Source organism: Hyperoodon ampullatus (genome assembly GCF_949752795.1).
Source record: "Hyperoodon ampullatus genome assembly, chromosome: 11".
Lineage (NCBI taxonomy): Eukaryota > Metazoa > Chordata > Mammalia > Artiodactyla > Ziphiidae > Hyperoodon > Hyperoodon ampullatus.
The window spans coordinates 70,950,088-70,969,552 of NC_136924.1; the positions used below are offsets into that span (position 1 = coordinate 70,950,088).

Consider the following 19,465-nt stretch of genomic DNA (forward strand, 5'->3'; position numbering starts at 1 on the left):
TCTCATTCTGTTACTTTCTCATCCTAATGAGAAAATCTTGAGAGAAAATTACGTTTTTTCATTTGGGCCCTGTGAAAACATTATATTCAAAAGTTAGGTGTATGCATTAGCAGGTAACCATTAAAGACTTTGCAGTTTGTATCTTCAGTAAATATCATGTTTGTTCAGATGTCAGTATTAGATTCAGAAGGCATTTACTACTTGATTTTTGCTTTTAAAAGCATGTTGGCTAAGTTAATTGGAAACTCATTTGTTTACAGTGGATGGAATGCAGATTTCTGCATGTATCTAGCTTAAAAAGGTGATTTCATTTACTCATATGAAATAAGGCTTTTTCATTTTGTGTTATTTTTCCCCAGAGACAGAATACAGTCTGCATTAGAAGATGAAAGTATGTTTGTAATTACTGTAAGTTTTATATTAAATTTTTTCCTTTATAAATGCTTAAAAATTCAAATGTTTTTAGTAGTAGAATTTGATTTTTGACCCTCCATCTAGAGTTTCTTCATTTAAAAAATTTTACAAATAAATAAAAGATACAATAATCAAAATTGATTTACATTATAGAGTAAAAGGTTAAAGTTCTCTTTTATCCCTCATACTGTTCAGTCTAACAATTTAGTACGTATTCTACCAGACATTTTTCTCTGCATCTTTATACATATATACACACACAGTTTTGTGGGGGTTTTTTTGAAGATCAAGTTGAGAATGTCATTTTGAAATGTTTAGTTCCACCTTGGGAAGGTCAACCGCAGTGTTCTAGAGATGCCTTCCTTCAGACAAAGGATCCCCCAAACAATGACGGCTATGCCTCATTATCCTCGAAATCAAACATTGACCTCCTAGGAAATTTGAGAGAGTTGTCCCTCAGGCCATTCAGCAGAAGCCTTTTTTTTTTTTTTTTTTTTTTTCAGTACGTGGGCCTCTCACTGTTGTGGCCTCTCCCATTGCGGAGCACAGGCTCCGGACGCGCAGGCTCAGCGGCCATGGCTCATGGGCCCAGCCGCTCCGCAGCATGTGGGATCTTCCCAGACCAGGGCACGAACCCTCGTCCCCTGCATCGGCAGGCGGACTCTCAACCACTGCGCCACCAGGGAAGCCCCAGAAGCCTTTTTTAAATGCAGTCTGGGTGAAGTGTTGCAGGATTCAGTGACTTGGGTCCTAGTAAAGGTGTTAGTCAAGTTGTTAAATTGTGCAGACTTCTCTGCAGCGCTAGAATATATTTTGTTCTCTCCTAGAGACTCCAAGCAGAGAGAAGACACAGCCTTAAGGGAATGAGTCCCCCGGCTCTGTCTCATTCTGTAAATGGTCTTTCCATATTCTTCTTTTCCTCCCAGCAGACCCAGGGGAACTCAGCCACGTTGCCCCCCTTCAAAAGTCAGCACCTTCTGCAGTTAACGTTTGAACAACACGGGTTTGAACTGTGTGGGTCCACTTAACACACAGATTTTTTTCACTAAATACATACTGCAGTACTACATGATCTGCAGTTGGTTGAATCCTCAGGTACAGAACCTCGGTTACAGGAATGAGCAGTACAGAGAGCCAACTGTAAAGTTACATTTGGATTTTTGACTGTAAGGAGGATCGGTGCCCTAACCTTTGCATTGTTCAAGGGTCAACTGTATTTCTTTTAAAGCAAAATAATTTGCAAGCGCTGTAACTCCAACCTGTCAAAAGTCAAACCCACTTTTGCCTTTCAGTGGATGACACCATAGCTAACTTTCCAAGGAACCCTAATGTTCCCTAAGCCAGCACTTCTCAAACTTTACTGTGCACATGAGTCACCTGGGGATCTTGTTAAAATGCAGATTGTGGTTCAGTAGGTCTGGGGAGGGGCCTAAGATTCTGCATTTTTAAGAGGCTCGCAGGTGGTGCTGATGCTGTTGGTCTGTAAACCACACTCTGAGTAGCCAGGGTTTAGACCCTGCTCTCTGCCTCATCTCAAAATTTAGTCCATCATCAGATCTTGCTCACTTTAGCTCTTCTGTTCCAACTCTGACCTCTCATCTCTGTTCCTCTTGCCACCACTTAAGCCAAAGCCTTCCCCATCATTTTTTGCAGGAATTATGGCAATAGCTTCATCTAGTCTCCCTGCTCTATACATACACATAGTTTTGGGTGGCGGGGGGTGGGGGTTGGTTGGGTGTTTTTTTCCTTTTTACCATATAGTATGATTTCATTTATACCTTATACTGAAGAGTTTTTTATTATTCATCAATATTTCTTAAGTTTTTTCATGTCAATTTGTATACGTTTACCTTATTTTTTCATAGTATGCCAAAGTATAAATATGCCATAATTTTTTTCAGACATTCTGCGGGACATATTTGTTTCCAGTATTTTTGCTATAGTTATCAATAATGCAATGAACATTCTTCACACTTACCTACATATTTGAGTATTTCCTATATTCCTGGAATTGAATTGTTGGGACAAAGTTTGATAGAGTTTGTCGTGTTGCCTTCCTAATGAAATGTACTAGTTTACACTCACAGTGTGAAAATGTTTACTCTGCCATCAATCATTTGATTTTGCCAGTTGGAAGGAAGGTACCTTGTTTTTTCTTTTTTTAATTAATTTATTTTTGGTTGCGTTGGGTCTTCGTTGCTGCATGCAGGGCTTTCTCTAGTTGTGACGAGCGGGGGCTACTCTTCGTTGCCGTGCGCGGGCTTCTCATTGCAGTGGCTTCTTCTGTTGTGGAGCACGGGCTCTAGGCGCGCAGGCTTCAGTAGTCGTGGCATGTGGGCTCAGTAGTTGTGGCCCGCGGGCTCTACAGCGCAGGCTCAATAGTTGTGGCGCACGGGCTTAGTTGCTCCGCGGCATGTGGGATCTTCCCAGACCAGGGTTTGAACCCATGTCCCCTGCATTGGCAGGCAGATTCTTAACCACTGCGCCACCAGGGAAGTCCTAAAGTTTTTATTTTATTTTATTTTATTTTTTTTTTTACATCTTTATTGGAGTATAATTGCTTAACAATGGTGTGTTAGTTTCTGCTTTATAACAAAATGAATCACTTATACATATACGTATGTTCCCATATCCCCTCCCTTTTGCGTCTCCCTCCCACCCTCCCTATCCCACTCCTCCAGGCGGTCACAAAGCACCGAGCTGATCTCCCTGTGCTATGCGGCTGCTTCCCACTAGCTATCTACCTTAGGTTTGGTAGTGTATATATATGCATGCCTCTCTTTCACTTTGTCACAGCTTACCCTTCCCCCTCCCCATATCCTCAAGTCCATTCTCTAGTCGGTCTGTGTCTTTATTCCTGTCTTACCCCTAGGTTTTTCATGACATTTTTTTCTTCTTAAATTCCATATGTATGTGTTAGCATACGGTATTTGTCTTTCTCTTTCTGACTTACTTCACTGTGTATGACAGACTCTAGGTCCATCCACCTCATTACAAATAGCTCAATTTCGTTTCTTTTTATGGCTGAGTAATATTCCATTGTATATATGTGCCACATCTTCTTTATCCATTCATCTGATGATAGACACTTAGGTTGTTTCCATCTCCGGGCTATTGTAAATAGGCCTGCTATGAACATTGTGGTACATGACTCTTTTTGAATTATGTTTTTCTCAGGGTATATGCCCAGTAGTGTGATTGCTGGGTCGTATGATAGTTCTATTTTTAGTTTTTTAAGGAACCTCCATACTGTTCTTCATAGTGGCTGTACCAATTCACATTCCCACCAGCAGTGCAAGAGTGTTCCCTTTTTTCCACACCCTCTCCAGCATTTATTGTTTCTGGATTTTTTGATGATGGCCATTCTGACTCGTGTGAGATGATATCTCATTGTAGTTTTGATTTGCATTTCTCTAATGATTAAAGATGTTGAGCATTCTTTCATGTGTTTGTTGGCAGTCTGTATATCTTCTGTGGAGAAATGTCTATTTAGGTCTTCTGCCCATTTTTGGATTGCGTTGTTTGTTTTTTTGTTATTGAGCTGCATGAGCTGCTTATAAATTTTGGAGATTAATCCTTTGTCAGTTGCTTCATTTGCAAATATTTTCTCCCATTCTGAGGGTTGTCTTTTGGTCTTGTTTATGGTTTCCTTTGCTGTGCAAAAGCTTTGAAGTTTCATTAGGTCCCATGTGTTTATTTTTGTCTTTATTTCCATTTCTCTAGGAGGTGGGTCAAAAAGGATCTTGCTGTGATTTATGTCATAGAGTGTTCTGCCTATGTTTTCCTCTAAGAGTTTGATAGTGCCTGGCCTTACATTTAGGTCTTTAATCCATTTTGAGCTTATTTTTGTGTATGGTGTTAGGGAGTGATCTAATCTCATACTTTTACATGTCCCTGTCCAGTTTTCCCAGCACCACTTATTGAAGAGGCTGTCCTTTCTCCACTGTACATTCCTTCCTCCTTTATCAAAGATAAGGTGACCATATGTGCGTGGGTTTATCTCTGGGCTTTCTATCCTGTTCCATTGATCTATCTTTCTGTTTTTGTGCCAGTACCATACTGTCTTGATTACTGTAGCTTTGTAGTATAGTCTGAGGTCAGGGAGCCTGATTCCTCCAGCTCCGTTTTTTGTTCTCAAGATTACTTTGGCTATTCGGGGTCTTTTGTGTTTCCATACAAATTGTGAAATTTTTTGTTCTAGTTCTGTGAAAAATGCCAGTGGTAGTTTGATAGGGATTGCATTGAATCTGTAGATTGCTTTGGGTAGTAGAGTCATTTTCACAATGTTGATTCTTCCAATCCAAGAACATGGTATATCTCTCCATCTATTTGTATCATCTTTAATTTCTTTCATCAGTGTCGTATAATTTTCTGCATACAGGTCTTCTGTCTCCTTAGGTAGGTTTATTCCTAGGTATTTTATTCTTTTTGTTGCAGTGGTAAATGGGAGTGTTTTCTTGATTTCACTTTCAGATTTTTCATCATTAGTATGTAGGAATGCCAGAGATTTCTGTGCATTAATTTTGTATCCTGCTACTTTACCAAATTCATTGATTAGCTCTAGCAGTTTTCTGGTAGCATCTTTAGGATTCTCTATGTATAGTATCATGTCATCTGCAAACAGTGACAGCTTTACTTCTTCTTTTCCGATTTGGATTCCTTTTATTTCCTTTTCTTCTCTGATTGCTGTGGCTAAAACTTCCAAAACTATGTTGAATAAGAGCGGTGAGAGTGGGCAACCTTGTCTTGTTCCTGATCTTAGTGGAAATGGTTTCAGTTTTTCACCATTGAGGACGATGTTGGCTGTGGGTTTGTCATATATGGCCTTTATTATGTTGAGGAAAGTTCCCTCTATGCCTACTTTCTGCAGGGTTTTTATCGTAAATGGGTGTTGAATTTTGTGGAAAGCTTTCTCTGCATGTATTGAGATGATCATATGGTTTTTCTCCTTCAGTTTGTTAATATGGTGTATCACGTTGATTGATTTGCGTATATTGAAGAATCCTTGCATTCCTGGAATAAACCCCACTTGATCATGGTGTATGATCCTTTTAATGTTCTGTTGGATTCTGTTTGCTAGTGTTTTGTTGAGAATTTTTGCATCTATGTTCATTAGTGATATTGGCCTGTAGTTTTCTTTCTTTGTGACATCCTTGTCTGGTTTTGGTATCAAGGTGATGGTGGCCTCGTAGAATGAGTTTGGGAGTGTTCCTCCTTCTGCTATATTTTGGAAGAGTTTGAGAAGGATAGGTGTTAGCTCTTCTCTAAATGTTTGATAGAATTCGCCTGTGAAGCCATCTGGTCCTGGGCTTTTGTTTGTTGGAAGATTTTTTATCACAGTTTCAATTTCAGTGCTTGTGATTGGTCTGTTCATATTTTCTATTTTGTCCTGATTCAGTCTCGGAAGGTTGTGCATTTCTAAGAATTTGTACATTTCTTCCAGGTTGTCCATTTTATTGGCATAGAGCTGCTTGTAGTAATCTCTCATGATCTTTTGTATTTCTGCAGTGTCAGTTGTTACTTCTCCTTTTTCATTTCTAATTCTATTGATTTGAGTCTTCTCCCTTTTTTTCTTGATGAGTCTGGCTAATGGTTTATCAATTTTGTTTATCTTCTCAAAGAACCAGCTTTTAGTGTTATTGATCTTTGCTATCGTTTCCTTCATTTCTTTTTCATTTATTTCTGATCTGATTTTTATGATTTCTTTCCTTCTGCTAACTTTGGGATGTTTTTGTTCTTCTTTCTCTAATTGCTTTAGGTGCAAGGTTAGGTTGTTTATTCGAGATGTTTCCTGTTTCTTAAGGTGGGATTGTATTGCTATAAACTTCCCTCTTAGAACTGCTTTTGCTGCATCCCATAGGTTTTGGGTCGTCGTGTCTCCATTGTCATTTGTTTCTAGGTATTTTTTGATTTCCTCTTTGATTTCTTCAGTGATCACTTCGTTATTAAGTAGTGTATTGTTTAGCCTCCATGTGTTTGTATTTTTTACAGCTCTTTTCCTGTAATTGATATCTAGTCTCATAGCGTTGTGGTCGGAAAAGATACTTAATACAATTTCAATTTTCTTAAATTTACCAAGGCTTGATTTGTGACCCAAGATATGATCTATCCTGGAGAATGTTCCAATGAGCACTTGAGAAAAATGTGTATTCTGTTGTTTTTGGATGGAATGTCTTATAAATATCAATTAAGTCCATGTTGTTTAATGTATCATTTAAAGCTTGTGTTTCCTTATTTATTTTCATTTTGGATGATCTGTCCATTGGTGAAAGTGGGGCGTTGAAGTCCCCTACTATGAATGTGTTACTGTCGATTTCCCCTTTTATGGCTGTTAGTATTTGCCTTATGTATTGAGGTGCTCCTATGTTGGGTGCATAAATATTTACAATTGTTATATTTTCCTCTTGGATCGATCCGTTGATCATTATATAGTGTCCTTCTTTGTCTCTTCTAGTAGTCTTTATTTTAAAGTCTATTTTGTCTGATATGAGAATTGCTACTCCAGCTTTCTTTTGGTTTCCATTTGCATGGAATATCTTTTTCCATCCCCTTACTTTCAGTCTGTATGTGTCTCTAGGTCTGAAGTGGGTCTCTTGTAGACAGCATATATATGGATCTTGTTTTTGTATCCATTCAGCCAATCTGTGTCTTTTGGTGGGAGCATTTAGTCCATTTACATTTAAGGTAATTATTGATATGTATGTTCCTATTCCCATTTTCTTGATGGTTTTGGGTTCGTTATTGTAGGTCTTTTCCTTCTGTTGTGTTTCTTGCCTAGAGAAGTTCCTTTAGCATTTGTTGTAAAGCTGGTTTGTTGGTGCTGAACTCTCTCAGCTTTTGCTTGTCTGTAAACGTTTTAATTTCTCCATCAGATCTGAATGAGATCCTTGCTGGGTAGAGTAATCTTGGTTGTAGGTTTTTCTCCTTTATCACTTTAAATATGTCCTGCCAGTCCCTTCTGGCTTGCAGAGTTTCTGCTGAAAGATCAGCTGTTAACCTTATGGGCATTCCCTTGTGTGTTATTTGTTATTTTTCCCTTGCTGCTTTTAATATTTTTTCTTTGTATTTAATTTTTGACAGTTTGATTAATATGTGTCTTTGCGTATTTCTCCTTGGATTTATCCTGTATGGGACTCTCTGTGCCTCCTGGACTTGATTAACTATTTCCTTTCCCATATTAGGGAAGTTTTCAACTATAATCTCTTCAAATATTTTCTCAGTCCCTTTCTTTTTCTCTTCTTCTTCTGGGACCCCTATAATTCGAATGTTGGTGCATTTAATATTGTCCCAGACGTCTCTGAGACTGTCCTCAGTTCTTTTCATTCTTTTTTCTTTCTTCTGCTCTGCAGCAGTTATTTCCACTATTTTATCTTCCTCGTCACTTATCCGTTCTTCTGCCTCAGTTATTCTGCTATTGATCCCATCTAGAGTATTTTTGATTTCATTTATTGTGTTTCTAATCATTGCTTGATTCATCTTTAGTTCTTCTAGGTCCTTGTTAACTGTTTCTTGCATTTTGTCTATTCTATTTCCAAGATTTTGGATCATCTTTACTATCATTATTCTGAATTCTTTTTCAGGTAGACTGCCTATTTCCTCTTCATTTGTTAGGTCTGGTGGGTTTTTATCTTGCTCCTTAACCTGCTGTGTGTTTTTCTGTCTTCTCATTTTGCTTATGTTACTGTGTTTGGGGTCTCCTTTTTGCAGGCTGCAGGTTTGTAGTTCCCATTGTTTTTGGTGTCTGTCCCCAGTGGCTAAGGTTGGTTCAGTGGGTTGTGTAGGCTTCCTGGTGGAGGGGACTAGTGCCTGTGTTGTGGTGGATGAGGCTGGATCTTGTCTTTCTGGTGGGCAGGTCCACATCTGGTGGTGTTTTGGGGTGTCTGTGGACTTTTTATGATTTTAGGCAGCCTCTCTGCTAATGGGTGGCGTTGCGTTCCTGTCTCGTTAGTTGTTTGGCATAGGGTGTCCAGCACTGTAGCTTGCTGGTCGTTGAGTGAAGCTGGGTGCTGGTGTTGAGATGGAGATCTCTGGAAGATTTTCACCGTTTGATATTATGTGGAGCTGGCAGGTCTCTTGTGGACCAGTGTCCTGAAGTTGGCTCTCCCACCTCAGAGGCACAGCCCTTACTCCTGGCTGCAGCACCAAGAACCTTTCATCCACACGGCTCCTCAATTTGGGATGATTCGTTGTCAATTCATGTATTCCACAGATGCAGGGTACATCAAGTTGATTGTGGAGCTTTAATCCGCTGCTTCTGAGGCTGCTGGGAGAGATTTCCCTTTCTCTTCTTTCTTCTCACAGCTCCCGTGTCTCAGCTTTGGATTTGGTCCCGCCTCTGCGTGTAGGTCACCGGAGGGCATCTGTTCTTCGCTCAGACAGGACAGGGTTAAAGGAGCAGCCGCTTCGGGGACTCTGGCTCACTCAGGCCGGGGGGAGGGAGAGGCACGGAGTGCGGGGCAAGCCTGTGGTGGCAGAGGCCGGCGTGATGTTGCACCACCCCGAGGCGCACCGTGAGCTCTCCCAGGGAAGCCGTTCCTGGATCCCGGGACCCTGGCAGTGACGGGCTGCACAGGCTCCCCGGAAGGGGGGCGTGGACAGTGACCTGTGCTCGCACACAGGCCTCTTGGCGGCAGCAGCAGCAGCCCCAGCGTCCCACGCCTGTCTCTGGGGTCCGCGCTTTCAGCCGCGGCTCGCACCCATCTCTGGAGCTCCTTTAAGCAGCGCTCTTAATCCCCTCGCGCACCAGGAAACAAAGAGGGAAGAAAAAGTCTCTTGCCTCTTCAGCAGGTCCAGACTTTTTCCCGGACTCCCTCCCGGCTAGCTGTGGCACATTAGCTCCTTCAGGCTGTGTTCACGCCGCCAGCCCCCGTCCTCTCCCTGCGCTCCGACCGAAGCCCGAGCCTCAGCTCCCAGCCCCTAAAGTTTTTAAATGTTAATTTCCTCATATGCCCCATGACTGCATCCTACCCTTTATTATGATTTGTTTCATTTTGTTTTGTGTTTTATTTTTCCTGAAAACAATATCTCTGGGGAAATAGAACTTAAAAATTTTAAGCATAACCAAGAATTAAAATATAAAGTAAGAGCAGCTACACATTGATCTAGCAGTTTGAAACTTACTTATAAAATTTTTTTCAAAGGTGAATATACAGATTTGCTATGTTAAAATGGTTATGGGTGGTTAAATATACTTATTTCAGATTCTGTTACCTTTCTGTTGAAATAATGTTCTTGAGGATCTTCTTTTCTTTCTTTCCACCATTTTTTTTATAGGCTCTTAATGCCAGTGAAAAAGCAGTTGTGGAAGCATTATTTCAGAGAGATTCACTTGTCCGACAAAGTCAGGTATGACTAGAATTTTTACATTTTTTTGGTGAACTCTGGAGAAAGGTAAATGACATAAAAGAATGAAGTTTTTTAAGTCAGACTTTTTTCTTAATTTTTTTCTTTTTGATCTTTTAATTTATAATTAAAAAGAAGTAAGAACCTTGTTTTTTGTTTTCAAATAATAGCCCCACCATTTCCAGGAATAGCCTGTTAAAAACTGTATTATTCCTATAGAAAATATCTTTTGCCATAATATTTATACATCTTTAAAAAGTAAGAACAGGGGCTTCCCTGGTGGCGCAGTGGTTGAGAGTCCTCCTGCCGGTGCAGGGGACACGGGTTCGTGCTCCGGTCCGGGAAGATCCCACATGCCGCGGAGCGGCTGGGCCCGTGAGCCATGGCCGCTGAGCCTGCGTGTCCGGAGTCTGTGCTCCGCAACGGGAGAGGCCACAACAGTGAGAGGCCCGCGTACCGCAAAAAAAAAAAGAAAGTAAAAACAGTGATAGAAAAAATTGTTACTTGATAGTTTTGAATTAGAAACCTTTTTTTTTTTTTTTTTGCGGCACACGGGCCTCTCACTGTTGTGGCCTCTCCCATTGCGGAGTACAGGCTCCGGACGCGCAGGCTCCGCGGCCATGGCTCACGGGCCCAGCTGCTCCGCGGCATGTGGGATCTTCCCGGATCAGGGCACGAACCCGTGTCCCCTGCACCGGCAGGCGGACTCCCAACCACTGCGCCACCAGGGAAGCCCAAACCCTTTTTTTTTTTAATTAATGGTAGGAGTAATACTACTTCAAATAAAATACTTACAGATTTTATAATTAATACTCTTTTTGTCCCCCTTTCCTAGCTGGTGGTAGATTGGTTGGAGAGCATTGCCAAAGATGAGATTGGAGATTTTTCGGATAATATTGAGTTTTATGCAAAGTCAGTATATTGGTAAGTCACTAAACTTTTATTGTTGAAGTCATTTAATGTTGGTTTTGTTTTTTCATCTTTCAACAAATATTTATTCAGTTCTTACTGAACTCAGTCTGTGAGCAAAACAGATAAAAACCCTGCCTTTGTGGAATTTATAATTGTATAGGAGAGTTAGACAGCAAATAGACATATATCCTATTGGGTGCTAAGAGCTTTGAAAGAAAAAAAAAGAATCAGAGTTGATAGATAGAGGATTGTAATGGGATTTACTTTAAGTAGAAGTGGTGACCAGGGAAGGCCTCTCTAAGGAAATAACAGGTAATAAGAGTAAGAGGTTTTTAAGAAATAAGGGAGGCCAGACATGCAAAAATTTGAGGGACAAGTGTTCAGGGCAAGAGCAGGAACTACCGAGACTCTAAGAAGGTAAAGCATTTGCACAAGGAGGCCAGTGTGAACACAGCAAAGAAAAGAATGGTAGGAAGAAATGAGATTGAAGAGAGCCAGCTCATATAGGACTTTTACAGGTAGCCAAGGTAAGGGTTTGGGACTTTATTCTAAATGTGATGGGAAACCTTGAGAATAAAAGAATGACATGGTCTGATTCATGTTTTCAAACAATCACTTTGCCATATTTTCTTAATAATCATAATTTGATTATCAAGAAGACAATTCTCTCATGTTTCTAGCTACTTGTGTTTTTGTTTTTTAATTTCTTTTCCCTGCATTCTTCAGTGCTTCTAAATTATTGTAAGACCTTGAAACCAGAAAGCAAGCACCCCTAGGTTAAAGGGACAGTTTATTTCAAGACTTAAAGAAAAAGTTCAGTTTGCCTTTAAATTCAGTAACATTATATATGTATCAAGTCTATAAATCAATTGTTTTTTCTCTGCTTAACTAGGAAATTAGTGCTACCAAATTTTATTTTTAATCTTAAATCTTGGTTAGTTGTGGTTTTTCTGAGAGAAAGAGAAATTTTCATTTTCAGAAAAAAAATTTTTTAAGTTAATATGTCCTATTAAGGTTTTTACAGGTTTTTTACGAGTTAGGCTCCTTTTCTTGCCAAGCAATAAAAGAGAATAGAGAATCCTAAAACAGAGCCACACTTCTGTGGTCATTTGGTTTTTAATGAGGCATCAAAGCAATCCAGTGGGGAAAGCAATGTCTTTTGAACAAACCATGCAGGAAAAAACTGCATATCTATGTGAACAAAGATTAACCTTGATACCTTCCTCACACTGTACCCAACAGTTAATTCAAGATGGATCATAATCCCCAATGTAAAAGCTAAAACTGTAAAGCTCTTAGAGGAAAACATAAGAGGACGTTTTTGTGACCTGGCAAATAAGCGATTGTCACAGAAAACAGTAATCAGGAGAAAGAGATTGATTTGACTTCAAAATTAAAACCTCATTAAAAGACATCATTGAGAAAAGGAATTGGTGGCAATCCACAGACTGGAAGAAACATAAAGAACCTGTAATTCATAAAGAACTACAACTCGGGGGCTTCCCTGGTGGCACAGTGGTTGAGAGTCCGCCTGCCGATGCAGGAGACACGGGTTCGTGCCCCGGTCCGGGAAGATCCCACATGCCTGCGGAGCGGCTAGGCCCGTGAGCCATGGCCGCTGAGCTTGCGCGTCCGGAGCCTGTGCTCTGCAACGGGAGAGGCCACAACAGTGAGAGGCCCGCGTATCGCAAAAAAAAAAAAAAAAAATCTACAATTCAGTAGCAAGAAGACAGCTGGATAAAAAGGACAAAGATTTGAACAGATTCCTCACAAAAGCAGATAGGTGAATGGCCAATAAGGCATGAAAAAGTGCTCAACATCATTAGTCATCTGAGCTAAAATGCCCTTTTATATTAGCGTTTTGATTGTTTTTTCTGAGTTTGTACTCTCTTTCCTTGACTTGATTTTTTTTAAGTAGACCTATTAAAATTCCTCGTTTAAAAAAAAGTTGTACTTACTCTTTCAGGGAAAATACTCTGCATACCTTGAAACAGCGGCAGCTCTCTTCTTACATAGGAAGTGTCCGTCCTCTTGTCACTGAATTGGTAAGTGTTCTTTGAAATGGAAGTTGTCTTCAAAGTTAAGTGATTTTTATTCTTAAAGGCTGAGAATTTTTATTTTCTTGGATCCTTGTTTTAGTTTCCTGAAGGATTGCATATACTATTTAACTCTGAAAATTACTAAGTTGCGTTTGAATTTGATGGCATATATTTGAACCCATCTGTGGCCTATAGATTGTAAATTGTAAAAGCAAGTATAGAAAGTGTTCTTGATTTTCCAGCATTAAAACAAATTAATTTTGACTTTATAGCAAGGTTTGACTCTGCAGCTGTAAGGTGGTGACCTATGAAAGCTGTTTTATATAGAAAGCAGGGGAAAAAAATAAAGCTTTGTGAATTAGGTTGAGGTTAGAAGGGTCATTCTAGGATATGAGTTATAGGAGTAACAGTGGATTTGAAAATAACGGGAGTCTAATTATTGTAGAAATGAAGGAACAGAGCTTTGTGATAGGTGGAGGCATGTGAATTAAATGTTTATAGTGAAGAGTGAGAGAAGTAAGTAACAGTCAAAAAAATAGGTAAAATTCCATTTGGTAACAAAAGTGTGTTTTGATGAAAATTACTTGGAAACTACTGAAAGTTCTTGTAATAAATTGTAGCAAAATTACCCCTGTAGCAAGCAACTAAATATCATTTGCCCTTAACATCTGGAAAGTAGTGATTTCCTTTTGCCAGAAAGAAACCATGTTCCGAAATTGAATGATTATATCTGTCTGCAAAATATTTGTGAAACTAGCCAGTTGACCTATTATGCCTTCCAGTTTTTGAATTGATAATCATATTACTCAGTAACATTTGGAATAAGAATTACTCCTCTTTTAAAGTCACATTAAAATAGCTTTTCATCTGAAACTCATCATGTAGATCAGGGGTCCCCAACCCCCAGGCTGTGGACTGGTACCGGTCCGCGGCCTGTTAGGAAGTGGACCACACAGCAGGAGGTGAGCGGCAGGCGAGTGAGCCAAGTTACATCTGCCGCTCCCCATTGCTCCCCATCGCTCCTGTTACCACCTGAACCATCCCCTTTCCCCCCCCACCCCCCTGCCATCTGTGGAAAAATTGTCTTCCACAAAACCGGTCCCTGATGCCAAAAAGGTTGGGGACCGCTGATGTAGATCATGTGTGCTCTTTGCCGCAAAAGTGAGGACACTATGTTATCCCCAGTGTTCAAAGGCACATTTCTTTTTATTCGTGAAAGGTAGTTGCTGGGAATAACTGAGCGTGGAGGTATCTATTAGAAATCTGTTTTAAAATTTCTTTTGTTGGGTGTTGGTGTGCTTTGTGTAGCATTAGTCCCATACTGGGCTCTCTTCTCATATGTTCTCAGAAAGAACCAGCTAAGCACCTTCTAGCCACAGAATGCATTGTGATTCCTGCAGTTTCTCCTCTCCTCATTCTCCATCTAGGCCTAATTCTGTTTAGGATTAACTGGGCCATGTAATTGCTACAACAGGGTAAAGCTCAAGTCAGCTTGAATTATGAGTAGATTTTCTAGAGCTGCTGGGCTGGACTAGGGCTGTTTCCAGCTTGTCTGACTAAAGTGTGCACCTTTGTGGGCCAACAGAGTCTGTTTTGAATGGGCAGCAGACAGCTATGTGGCTATTTGGGACACTTGGGACACTTTCATTCCCTTTGTTACTTAACTAAATTCAGTGAATTTATTTCAGTATGTAATTCAGGAGACATTTATCATCTCTTGATGATGTTTAAATTGTATGTGCATATAAAGAATTTATAGTTGATGATTTAATTAATTAATTAATTTTTGTAGGACCCTGATGCTCCCATAAGGCAGAAGATGCCCCTTGATGATCTGGATAGAGAAGATGAAGTCAGATTACTTAAGTATCTTTTCACTCTGATTCGTGCTGGAATGACAGAAGAGGTAAATGATGTATACCCTGCTTGTCCAATATCAAAAAGTCACAGACTGTAAGTTGGAAAGGATCTTTGTGACCACTGAGTATAACTCCTCAATGCAGTAATCTTTTTCACAGTATTTCTGTATCTAATTCCTGTTCCAACATTTCTAGTGATAAAGAACACATTGCTTCAGAAAGCAGTGCGCTTCAGTTTGCACAACTCTGGTAGAAAATTCTTTGTAAGAAGTCAAATTTTGCCTTCCCATTAGTGTACTGCATACCCTAGGCATAGCCCCATTATTTCTAGTTTGGATTTTTTTTTGTGTGTGTGGTATGTGGGCCTCTCACTGTTGTGGTCTCTCCCGTTGCGGAGCACAGGCTCCAGACGCGCAGGCTCAATGGCCATGGCTCACGGGCGCAGCCGCTCAGCGGCATGTGGGATCTTCCCGGACCGGGGCACGAACCCGTGTCCCCTGCGTCGGCAGGCAGACTCCCAACCACTGCGCCACCAGGGAAGCCCTGGATTTTTTTTTTTTTTTTAATGAATTCAATGAACACTTTTTTTTTTTTTTTTTTTTTTTTTTAGTAAATTTATTTATGGCTGTGTTGGGTCTTCATTGCTGCACGTGGGCTTTCTCTAGTTGCGGCGAGTAGGGGCTACTCTTCATTGCGGTGCGCGGGCTTCTCATTACGGTGGCTTCTCTTGTTGTGGAGCACAGGCTCTAGGCGCACGGGCTCAGTAGTTGTGGTGCATGGGCTTAGTTGCTCCACGGCATGTGGGATCTTCCTGGACCAGGGCTCAAACCCGTGTTGCCTTCATTGGCTGGCGGATTCCTAACCACTGCGCCACTAGGGAAGTTCCTATTTCTAGTTTGGATTTTTAAGAGTTAAGAATAAGTCTGGGTCTTCCCTGGTGGTGCAGTGGTTGAGGGTCCGCCTGCCGATGCAGGGGACACGGGTTCGTGGCCCAGTCCGGGAGGATCCCACGTGCCATGGAGCGGCTAGGCCTGTGTGCCATGGCCGCTGAGCCTGCCCGTCCAGAGCCTGTGCTCCGCAGCAGGAGAGGCCACAACAGTGAGAGACCCGCGGACCGCGAAAAAAAAAAAAAGAATAAGTCTGACCCTAATTGCTCTTCTAGTTGACACTGTCTAGCATTTGAAGATATGATCCCCTCAGATTTCTTCCTTTTAACTTCACCTCTTCAAAATGTAACCTCCTGGGCTTCCCTGGTGGTGCAGTGGGTGGGAATCTGCCTGCCAATGCAGGGGACATGGGTTCTGTCCCGGGCCCGGGAAGATTCCCCCATGCCACGGAGCAACTAAGCTCGTGTGCCACAACTACTGAGCCTGCACTCTAGAGCCCGTGCTCTGCAACAAGAGAAGCCACGATGATGAGGAGCCTGCGCACCACTCGCTGCAACTAGAGAAAGCCCGCGCACAGAACAAAGACCCAACACAACCAAAAATAAAAACAAATAAATAAACATTTATTTTTTAAAAAATGTAACCTCCTTTGTGATAGTTAAGGTCTTGTGTGTAAGATGTGAAGTATCTGATTAGACAGCTTACTGGATGGCTTTGTGGACTTTTTAGATGAGGCAGTCTGATGCATAGGAGCTTCAAGCTTCAGATATTATGTTGTACCTGTTTTGCTGTACTCTTGGCGATGTTCTTTAGATAGAAATATGTTAGCTCAAAGTGTTGTTTGTTCTTCTGTGTTACAAACCACTAGCATATATTAAGTAATTTTTATAGTATTAAGTGTTGGATTATTAAACATCATTCTTATTTTTTAATTAAGAAAAGAAGGGGAATTCCCTGGCGGTCCAGTGGTTAGGCCTCTGAGCTTTCACTGCCGAGGGTTTGGGTTCAATCTCTGACTGGGGAACTAAGTTTCTGGAAGCCATGTGGGTGGTGCGGCCCAAAAAGAATAAGAGAGAGAGAGAGAGAGAGAGAGAGAAGAAAGAAAGAAAAGAAGTAACACATACTCATTTGTTCAGAAAATATTTGAGTCCCAGCCACTCTGCCAGGTGATGTGCAGGATACTAGGAATCACAATGGCAAACAAGGATGTATTTTTAAAAACAAAACAAAAATATAATCACATTATTGAAAGCCTTGAAAAATAAAAACTCTCAAGGTCCCACTGCCTTTACATAATCACAGATAGTGGGGTTTTAAAATTTACTTACAAGCCTTTTTCTTTTGTACATCTTTTTAATATAATCGTAAACATAGTATACTTCCAGGGTTTTTTTTTTTTTTAACATCTTTATTGAGATATAACTCAAACACCATACAATTCACCCATTTAAAGTGAATAAGTCAATAGTTTGGGTATATTACAGTATTGATTTTTTCATTCTGATAAAAGATATATAACAAAATTTGTCATTTTAACCATTTTCAAGTGTAAATTTCAGTGACATTAATTACATTCACAGTGTTGCGAAACCATCACCACTATGTTTCTAAAACTTTTTCATCACCCCAAGCAGAAACTCCGTAACCATAATGTAGTAATTCCCCATTTCCCCTTTCTCTCAGCATTTGGTAACCTAATCTACTTTCTGTCTCTATGCATTTGCCTATTCTAGCTATTTCACGTAAGTGGAATCATACAATATTTGTTCTTTTGTGTCTGGCTAGTTTCACTTAGAAAAATGTGTTTAAGGTTTTGCATTCAGATTTTGTCCTGCCTTTTTTAGATAGCGTATCAAATACTTTAAAAATATATTTCCATGTTGCTACATAGCTTTCATAATTTTTAAAAGTCATAAATCCAAAATGATGTTTTGGGTGTGATACTTTTTAACTGGTTCAATTTTTAAAAAAATATTTATTTATGTATTTGGCTGTGCCAGGTCTTAGTCATGGCATGCAGGATCTTCATTGTGGCGTGTGAGATCTTTTTAATCACGGCATGTGGACTCTTAGTTGCAGCATGCAGGATCTAGTTCCCTGACCAGGGATCAAACCCGGGCCCCCTGCATTGTGAGCGTGGAGTCTTAACCATTGGACCACTAGGGAAGTCCCTTAACTTGTTGTATTAATCAGATTCTGTAGGTTCAAATGACAGAAGCCCAACTCAGATTACTTACAGGTGGGGGATTGATTGTCTCATGGAACAGAGAAGTATAGAGGGTTATATCTGGTTATAAAAGCAGGATTCGGGGACTTAGAAGATGTCATTAGGATACTGTCTCTCCCAGGCTCTTGACACTCCTCTCTGTGGCTTCATTCTCAAGAAGCCATTTGTGTCAGTGATGGTCACCAGCAGTTCCAGCCTTACATCCTCCTGCAAGCTAGCAACCCCAGCAAAAGGAGTGTCTCTCTTTCCCAATATCTCTGGCAAGGGTCCTGGGAGTGTTTCTTGTTAGATCACATGCCTAATCCTTGAGTTCAGAGATGGAATCATATGACCTACTCAAACCATATGAACTAAATGGGGAGAGATGGTTCCTAAAGAGATGATGGACCAACAAACATGTTTCTGTCTCACTGGTATATCAAGCTCATCAGATTGGTCACATTTAACATGAAGAAATATCATCTTTATGGGCTGAATGAGCAATAGCACCCTGTCATTATAGAGACTAACAGTGTTTTTATAATACTTTTATATAAATCAAGGGTCATCAGCCTCTTTAGCCCATTTGTCTCTAGCAGAATTACATGCCTGTGGGCACCATGGGCACCTAGTGGTAAGCCCAGAATCAAAGAGCAAAGGGATTATTAGGGAAAGAAAGAAAGGAAGGAAGGAAGGGAGGGAGAGAGGGAGGGAGGAAGGAAGGAAGGAAGGCAGGCGGGCGGGCGGGCAGAGGCCACAGAAAGCCATGCATATGGCTGAAGTGAAACGCCATTACTGATTGTCTGCACCATCCTTTGTGACATCTACGCCATAAGTTATCTAATCCTCATAAATTGCTTGTACTTTTCTATAAGGCACAAGTACTTCTTTAGTATTGCATTGGTTATATGACCAACTGCTGTTTCTTGTTTCTAAAGGCACAACGACTCTGCAAACGCTGTGGTCAGGCATGGAGAGCTGCAACACTTGAAGGCTGGAAGCTCTATCATGACCCCAATGTTAACGGAGGTATTTTAATTGATTTTATTCTGAGAGTTGGGGATATATTTAGCTCTAAATGGCAATTTTGTGAAGTATAGCTTTTGTTTTTAGAAATTGTTGAAATTAGGAGATCTCATTTTAAACTATAAACTTTATTTCTTTTACTGTTTTATAGGAACAGAATTAGAACATGTTGAAGGGAATCCATATAGATGCATTTGGAAAATAAGTTGTTGGAGAATGGCAGAAGATGTAAGATATAATAAAATATTTACTGATACTGATTTTTGCTCTTAATTCACTGAAGGCCTGCTGAAGATGCTATGAAATGTTGAGAGTAGTTTAAGACTAAAGTTCCTGTTTTCGAAGAACTTCCAATCAAATTGAAGAACAGGGCAGGCTTTACGAATCAGAGTTATTCAGACACACTGAGTACTAAGAATTAAGCACTGAAATAGGGCAAAAATACAAAAGTAGCAAATGAAGTCACAGAATAAGTACTGGGCTGGCTTCCAAAGAGAATTGAATCGATCTTTTAAAAATTACTAGGATTTGAGTTGTTGGGCAAGAGGAAGGAGGAAGGAATTCTAGGTAGGATGCCTCGGTTGGGAAAACTCAAGGGAAGGTAGGTTTACCAGGTTGGAGCAGAAGGCTCACAAGAGGAAGTATAGTCAGTTCTGTCATGACACCACCTACGCATTCCTAAAAATCACTACAGCATGGCAAATTGTGCAGAAAATCCCCAGGGCTTTTAGGGAAAATGGAATTAAGAGCACAGTACTCAAAAACCACCAGTGACACATA

The 19,465-nt window shown here is 40.5% G+C and overlaps 1 protein-coding gene across 1 annotated transcript in view; it reads left to right on the forward strand.

The window, feature by feature from the left end:
- The window catches only part of NUP107 (nucleoporin 107), a gene marked incomplete at its 5' end in the record, with an annotated part of 48,664 nt that overhangs the window by 11,540 nt on the left and 17,659 nt on the right, over positions 1–19,465 (forward strand). The window contains 7 exons of the mRNA XM_079714671.1: positions 360–408; positions 9,688–9,759; positions 10,592–10,680; positions 12,635–12,713; positions 14,500–14,613; positions 18,598–18,688; positions 18,837–18,913. Coding sequence (XP_079570797.1) covers positions 360–408; positions 9,688–9,759; positions 10,592–10,680; positions 12,635–12,713; positions 14,500–14,613; positions 18,598–18,688; positions 18,837–18,913 — 571 coding nt within the window. The remainder of the gene's footprint in view (positions 1–359; positions 409–9,687; positions 9,760–10,591; positions 10,681–12,634; positions 12,714–14,499; positions 14,614–18,597; positions 18,689–18,836; positions 18,914–19,465) is intronic.